This window comes from Eleginops maclovinus, chromosome 10, assembly GCF_036324505.1.
Source record: "Eleginops maclovinus isolate JMC-PN-2008 ecotype Puerto Natales chromosome 10, JC_Emac_rtc_rv5, whole genome shotgun sequence".
Lineage (NCBI taxonomy): Eukaryota > Metazoa > Chordata > Actinopteri > Perciformes > Eleginopidae > Eleginops > Eleginops maclovinus.
Window position 1 is genome coordinate 5,162,289 of NC_086358.1, and position 8,066 is coordinate 5,170,354.

The following is an 8,066-nucleotide window of genomic DNA, read 5'->3' on the forward strand; positions in this document are numbered from 1 at the left end:
GGCTCGACCAGTCATGCACCTAACCAACACATTTGAGGTGAAGCCATTTATTGTGGACACTAATCAATGTACTGGAAGTATACCATGGTAGGATTTCTTCTCAGAGCATATCATTCTGTAATCGGATTATTGGATTGTAATTTAACAAAGATTCATTTGTGTTTGTGTTTTACAGCATCACAGTGACTCTGTGTCTGTCTTTCACTCTAAGCAATGGAAACAAAGACTTCAAGAAAGAGACCGGTAAGCAGTCTTTCTCACATTTTTGGTACAATGACAAATCGTCTCATGTTTCAATGAATAGTGAATCCCAAAAGTGCTGTAATAATAAAAACAAACAAACATGTTTTTCAAACTGTTGTTCTTTCCTGTGTGTTTTAAAGCCGTGAATTACAAAGTGGAGGTTGATGTAGAGAGGAGAAGCCCTCGTGTTCGCTTTGCAGACAATAATGCTAACTCATACAACGCCATCCTCAGTCTGCCATCATCCAAGAAAAAGTGTCAAGCTCTGAAACTGATCGTAGTGGTAAAGCCTCATATATCACATGTTATTAACTGCTACTTTAAATTTAGAAATTGCTGTTGCCCATGCACATATCACAACCGATATAAATGTCTTGGATGATTCTACAGGAACCTGTGAGGGACAAACTGGAGCCGGTGGTCTTCTTCCTCACGTTGGGCTTACAAGAACAAACAATTAAATTCAGACGTTCCCTGCAGAACCTGGACTCATACCCAATTATCAGTCAAGAGCAGAAACTCAATCAAACAACTGAGGTACAGAGGGGCCAACGGGTCCAATTGTAAAGAGCTATTGTAATGTTAAAGCATGATGTCATATTATTTGTTATTTTTTCCTGCAGATTCACTTCCAGAAGGATTGTGGCTCTGACAACACATGCAGCAGTAACCTGCAGCTGACGGCCCAGTTTGTGGACCAACGTGGAATACCTTTCCCCAGGTAAGGTTCAACTCCCAGACACTGATGAAGCCTTATTTTCTTGACAAATTACATATCTAACTTTTTTTATGGGACATTTGGGGATATGTGTTAATTGACTTTCTTGCCAGACTTAGATTAGGAGATTGAAACCACTGTTATGTTTTGAAGGTAAAGTTAGCTTAACTTAACACACACATGTAAAGGCAGATATGGATATACTATTTGTACTTACTTTATATTAATCCATACATTACGTTTGGACATAGACGGACTAGCTTCCTTTTCTCTTTGTTTAGAGTCTTTATGCTAAGCTACACTACCCTGGAACTATATGCTTCATATTTAGCATAAAGGCTAATATTGAGCTTCTAATCAAACTCTCTGCAAGACAGAATACATCTAGATCCCAAAATGCTGAACTGTTCTATTAATGACAATGTGTAGTGTCTTTATTTCTCGTTATACACAGTCTTTAGTGTAGAACAATCACAAATGTTTCTCTCAGATCTTCAGCATAACACTGTGGATTCGCTGTCACTGCTACTTGCTAACAGTCACAAGCAGAACGTTGTTATAAATAAGAATGTATATATTAGCCAAAATCGATTGCTGAAAAACAAGTGGAGAAATAATACATGTTGTCTATGTATCTCTGTATCCAGGGATGGCAAATTCCAGAAAATTCAGTTCAACAGCAATATGAGGATAATCATACTGATGGTGAAGGTGACCAACATTGCTTCTAAAGAGAAGGGTGAAGACGCCCACCAGGCCAGGCTCAACATCACCATCCCTGACGCGCTGAGATACTCCAACGTCAGGTCGGAGCCGGTACGTCGACTGAGAAATGCCATTTTATAAGCCATTGATTCATGCCAGGTGTTACATTTTACAGGCTCATCTTCATTTATGTTCCCTTATCCAATGTAACTCTCATTCAGGACTCCAATGTGGAATGCTTTACAGACGGATCGGTGATTTGTGAGCTGGGGAATCCAATTAAAGGCAATGAAAATGTATGTTTTGAGCATGATTTGATCTTATCAGTGTTGATTTATTCCCTATGCTTAGCAGAGTTTGAAGCCTCTCGTTCTGTTTCCTCCATTATCAGTTGACACTTGCCATCAAGTTTGAGACCTCAGGATTCAATTTGTACACACAAGAGATTATGTCCGAGCTGCTTCTGTCCACGTAAGTTTTCAAAGATGCATGATTATATTTGGTCTCAGGTCAAGTTTTTATTCCATATTTTAGGATTTTGATCCTTATAGTCTTTTTTATTTAGTGCCAAATTCAAAGTCTTGGCGCTTTAACATAATCACTAAAAATTGCGCTTGCACACAATGTTGTAATAAGGTTTGTTTCTATAGTCTAAGTAACCAGACTGACCTGAACCCTGTGCCTGTGGGCCTGCTGATCGAACACACCATCTTCCCCTCCTTTTCCATGTGAGTCCTATTACCTATCATGACATACTGTTCAGTAAAGAGTACAGAAATGCCTTGGACCCTGAAGTAGCTATTGTCCCATCAAATTGTCTTCCACATCACATTTTTCTCAACTATGTGTACAGAGCAAACCCGCTGGTGCAAACACAATTCAGTGGGACGGTGATGGGCGAGTCAGCCATGGTCAACACGAGTGACGTAGGCAGTCTGGTGGAGTTCACCTTCAATGTGAGTCACCTCGACCACTCAGTCTATATAAGACCTCCAGGACGTTATATTGCATATGTAATATGTGTGCTTACCACATTTTCCTCATCTCCACCCTGTCTTTGAAGCCAAAATGTCCATCCTTCAGAAGTCTAATATTGTGTGGGTTAGGGATTGTTATGTGAGCCATGGTTTGTGGTGTAAGCATGACCAGGGGATACTATTTAGGGGGTTGCAAAGTCACAGTAAAGCCCTGACTGTTATTTCACACCATTTGTTAGATTTCTTCTGAAGTTCCCCTTTTTTTCCTGCCACCAGGTGAACATTAATGGACAGCCTCTGGGAGACATGGGGACCCTGGCTGTGGAGTTTGAATGGCCCTTTGAGGTAGCCAACGGCAAATGGCTCCTGTACCTGACCAAGATTATTGTAAAAGGGGAATCGGAGGAGGAATGTAACCCTGTTGGAGAAGTCGTCAACGTGCTTAACCTAACTGTAAGGCTCCAGTTTTGTATTCAGTTTAAAGCCACAATAGCCTATGCTCCTTTTCACCAAGAACCAAACGATTTGTCTATGAACAAAAATAAGGACAATTTGAAACAAATACTAAAGATGCATATTGTAAATGGTGATTCAACTACACAAAACATCCTCTGTTCATGTTTAGACATTCAATACCTAGACCGCTGTCTACCGTCAACTATGCAGATGCTTTTGTGTTCTTTCATTATTTCACAGTTAAGTCCTTCCCCCACCCAAGAAATAAGTACAACATATAGTCACTAGCTTTGGAAAATGGCTAATAATAAAACAAGTCTTCTAGCAGCTCTGTGAGGCTGACACAGCAGTAGTTTGAGCTAAATGCTAATCCACATGCTAACATCTTTGCATTAAGAATACTGGCATAGCCTATTGATATATCTAGTACGTCTGCTTTACTGCTGTAGCCTACTGTTTACAGTTCCCCATCTTAGTTTAGCAAGTTAGCATGCTAAACGAATTAGCTAAATGATACAAAACACTAAGGTAGGTTTTCACAGTAGCCTATGCTACTAGCATGGCTAACGACCGTTTGAGAGTTGCTCAAAGTACACTTTAGTTGATCTTACTGCTCAGACATCTTTGAGTATTGTAATAGTTGATGAATTTGAATGAATTAGATTGATAGTAAATAAGTGTACTTAAATGCTCTTCCTATTGTGCTAAAAACAGGCTTGTTAAATGAGCTCTAAATGCTCCTTGAGTTCAGTGTGAACTAAAGCCGCCTGCCCTGCATGAAAAAATGTCAGTGGTTAAAAAAAAAGGGGTGTGAAAATGGAGTCAAAACCAAACCACAGATGTTCAGAAATACATTTTGTTTAAGAAAATCTGTGTCGCCACTTAGGCTACAGCCCTCACAGAGCCACAAATAGAAAGTCATAACGCGTTGTGCCTGGATATAGACAGTAGAAATGACAGCGCTATTCTGAGAAGACTTTGGTAATGCCTTTATCAAAACCAGCAATTACCACCACAAGTACTCTGATGTCGTGTCTCTGTCTCATCTGCGTCCTTCTTTAATGTTTTCCTTCTCCCTCTGTTGTCCTCCAGTTGGCAGGGAGCAGACAAAAGCGTATTAAACGACAGATCATGGCTGATGATGCTGATGCGGCAAGGCCATATATCATTGATCCTCAGGCAGCCATCACAATCCTCTCTCCTCGCAAAGAGACCGTCCTGTTGGTAAGAAATGGCTCTGTCTTATATGGTATATGCCATGCAACGTAAAACAGGGCTCATATGCATCATAGACACATTTTTTAACTCCTTATTAAGTTGTTGTACATACAGTATAGTTGTGTATATAGTTGCAATAGTTTCTTAGTGTGACATAAAACACATCATTGAAACATGAAAAAAAATTCATAAAAAAGTCATTGTAAGAATGTCATAAAATATCAAAATAAAAGTTGCAGAAATCCTAAAATTATTGTTATAAATTGTTTTTAAAAAGTAATAGTAAGGTATTTAAAAAGATGTCATAGTGTAAGTTATTCTTAAAACCTAGTCGTATTGCATAAAAGTTATGTAAAGTATGTAGAAAATACCAAATGTCATTGTGTGTTGCAGGAATGCTCCAAGGGGACGGCACGATGCGTGACGTTTTCCTGTCCGCTGCGCAACATGACGAACTCGGCCAAGATTTATGTCCAGTCCCGTTTGTGGAACAGCACAATGTTGGAGGTGAGCACTGCACCTACACACAGTATTTATATGCTGCCTTTCCAAAAAAAAGGTCACAAGCCTGTGGGGGCAGTGCTATGATCTGGGGTTGCTGCAGTTGGTCTGGTCTAGGTTCAGCAATGTGCCCAAAGAATGAGGTCAGCTGACTACCTGAATATACTGAAGGACCAGGTTATTCCATCAATGATTTGTTCTTCCCTGATGGCACGGGCATGTTCCAAGAGGACAATACCAGGATCCATCAGGCTCAAATTGTGAAAGAGTGGTTCAGGGAACATGAGACATCATTTTCACACATGGATTGGCCCCCACAGAGTCCATACCTGAACCCGATTGAGAGTCTTTGGGATGTGCTGGAGAAGACTTTGCGCAGTGGTCCGAATCTCCCGTCATCAATACGAGATCTGGCGAAAAGTTAATGCAAGACAGAAATAAATGTTGTGACGTTGCAGAAGCTTGTGGAAACGATGCCACAGCGAATGCGTGCCGTAATCAAAGCTAAAGGCGGTCCAGCGAATATTAGAGTGTGGGACCTTTTTTTGGCCAGGCTTTATATAAACTATTAAGACAATTGTGAATGATCTTCCTTTGAGGTTTTTCTTTTTCGTATATTTTCTTATATTATGTTGTGTTTCCCACACAGGACTTTTCCAACGCTCTGAGAATTACGGTCAAAGGTCAAGCCACTCTGAAGCTCATCACAGACAAACCAACCATCAGGATGGACAGACAGCCCGCCATGGTGCGTAATGATGATGATGACGATGAGTATGTTTATGATGGTTTTACTTAAATCTTTCTACCTTTCTTGTAGTTCAGAGTTGAAATCGAGCCACTGGAGGGGGTGGAGGTGCCCTATGAGCTCCCGCTGTGGATCATCATCTCTGCAGCTGTAGCGGGGATTCTTCTACTGGGAATAATCATCCTTATACTATGGAAGGTGAGACTACCAGTCATTACTGAATGGATTACACTGTTTAACATGCTGTAAATTGCCCTGAATCTCAACACGGTTTTTTCCTCACACCCACAATCCTGTGGATGATATCATGCTGTTGACCCATTCATCTGATTTAAAGCCTCCATATCATGCCTTTAGTCTAACCTTTTATTTACCCCCCATGCACCCTCCTCCTCCTCCTCCTCCTCCACCCTCAGTGTGGCTTCTTCCAGAGGGCCAGCAGGAGGGAGATGTATGAGGCCAAAGCCCAGAAGGCTGAGATGAAGATCCAGCCCTCTGAGACAGAGAGGCTGACCGAGGACTACTGAGGCCCCCCATGGGTCCCCCAACAGCAGACACCAGTGGGGCTTTTGGGTAACGACAAGCCTACAAATGGACTTTTCTGTGGATACTATTAATTAAGCTTGGGGTGTGATTCAACTCTCTTACCACTTAACTTTCTCTTTAACCTTTTTGTCTGCTTTTTTTATGTACCTAACATCGCTTCTACTTCCCTTTCAGGCTATGCATTGTGCTGCTGTTCACTTTAAATCACGTTTGTCTTTCATCTGTCTTCTCGTTCTTACTCAGTGTGGGTTTATCATTTACCTAACTTGCTTTTCCTCCTATCAATATTTCTCCATCTAACATTTCCAAACTCTCCTGCTGTTAAAATCCTTTTTAACGTCACCTTCTCTCTCTTTCTCTCTCCTTCCCCTCCAGCTTGGATTCTTCAATCGAGCCATCTACTACCGGATAATGCCAAAGCACCAGGCGGTGAGAATTCGTAAGGCAGAGCGGTATCAGTTCAATCTGGGATTTCAGATGGAGGAGCCGCAAAAAAAGTATTGGATAACCAACTGGACAGAGATGCAGCATTACTACTACTGAGGCCTTTACTTTGAGCCCTGAAACTCTCACAGGTTTGACACGGGCCAATCAAAAAACATTTCGCTCGTTCAAGCCACATTCATGGACCAATCGTGGATGATGCATCCCACTTTTAGTTTTTTTACTTCTGTTAGATTTCATCCACTTTTTCAGTGCAATATACTGACCAGTTTGTTTCAGAGATTGTAATTTGTTAAGTATTTTTCATGACTGCAGGAATGAACGTTGGAGTCGGTGTTCATTCGAGAGTAAATTGTAAATGTTTTGATTACCGTGTTTGCATGTACATATTTTTCCATTGTTTTTCCTTTGAGTCATCCAAGCAAAGTGGCTTGTCATTCATGTTGCTTATTTCCAACATCACCATCAGAGAGTCTATTGATGCTCTCTGTGGTTGTGGATGTCTTTCCTGCTATGTCCACAGGCATCACTTTGCGATCAGATTTTAATTCAGTTATTAAAGGAGATCCTTTTCGCACGGCACTCGTTGAACCCTTCTGCTGTGAGTGTCTTTATGTGAATTTCCTCGTCAGTTTATTTGCAGTCACGTGGAAATGACCTCCATAATTTGTATTTCCCAGGTGTCAGGGAATAAATACTGAGAGGTAAGGAGCTGCATTGATACTCCTTTGTGAATTGTATATTTTACAGCCCAGCTAGACATGTTTTGATTAAATTCCACATCAACAATCATCCAAGCACTCCAGCAACAAGTGGGAAAGCAATAGCTTCATGTCTGTATGTAGAGTTAGCCAACATGTGTGGATGAGAGGATGGGAGCACACTTTATTATTATTTATTACACTGTCTTGTGTTATTACAGTAAAGAACCTATCTTTAAAAAATATCACAAACAAGGAGTCATGACACTGGATTCAATAATATGTCTGGAGACTGTAAGCATGGAGCGCTACATTTTAAATTGTACATAGCGGCGGTAACAGTGAATTGACTATTTGAATGAATGCTCATGTCATTCTTGTTTCCATGTCCCTACGCTTTGTATTTTTGTATGAGACAGTAAGTTGACTCCTGGATTGTTTCCAAGCCACTGTGGCCCCCATTGAGTTCAACCTGCAGCACTGAAAATGGACGGAAGCCGGAGAATATACAGTCTCTGGTGGGACCGAGTGTTGCGTTACCGCTCTGGTCCGAGTTACCTGAGAGCCCACAGGCTGTGACTGCAGCCGTTACAGAGGCTGCTCTGACTCTGCGAGTAAAGACGGACAGGCTGAAACCAATGCACAAACTCTGTTCTCTGTCTCTGTGGTGTTGTTTTTTTACTGTGCAGTTCCAATGTAATTAAATGGTTTTTAACGACCTTGGATTGCTATCATCGTTGTGTGTTTTCCTTTAGATATTGTTTAAACACAAACGCCAAAGAAATATTTACTGTATTTATTATAAAAAA

General features: G+C 40.9%; 1 protein-coding gene across 1 annotated transcript in view; it reads left to right on the plus strand.

Moving 5' to 3' along the window:
- itga3b (integrin, alpha 3b) overlaps window positions 1-7,988 on the plus strand; it is a 28,068-nt gene extending 20,080 nt beyond the window's left edge. The window contains exons 10-26 of the mRNA XM_063893011.1: window positions 1-87; window positions 176-243; window positions 384-526; window positions 634-780; window positions 867-964; window positions 1,609-1,777; window positions 1,888-1,962; window positions 2,058-2,137; window positions 2,317-2,394; window positions 2,520-2,622; window positions 2,920-3,096; window positions 4,192-4,323; window positions 4,711-4,824; window positions 5,468-5,566; window positions 5,639-5,764; window positions 5,983-6,139; window positions 6,488-7,988. Of these exons, the coding sequence (XP_063749081.1) occupies window positions 1-87; window positions 176-243; window positions 384-526; window positions 634-780; window positions 867-964; window positions 1,609-1,777; window positions 1,888-1,962; window positions 2,058-2,137; window positions 2,317-2,394; window positions 2,520-2,622; window positions 2,920-3,096; window positions 4,192-4,323; window positions 4,711-4,824; window positions 5,468-5,566; window positions 5,639-5,764; window positions 5,983-6,093 (1,807 nt within the window). The 3' untranslated portion in view covers window positions 6,094-6,139; window positions 6,488-7,988. The remainder of the gene's footprint in view (window positions 88-175; window positions 244-383; window positions 527-633; window positions 781-866; window positions 965-1,608; window positions 1,778-1,887; window positions 1,963-2,057; window positions 2,138-2,316; window positions 2,395-2,519; window positions 2,623-2,919; window positions 3,097-4,191; window positions 4,324-4,710; window positions 4,825-5,467; window positions 5,567-5,638; window positions 5,765-5,982; window positions 6,140-6,487) is intronic.
- The last annotated feature ends 78 nt before the right edge of the window (window positions 7,989-8,066 follow it).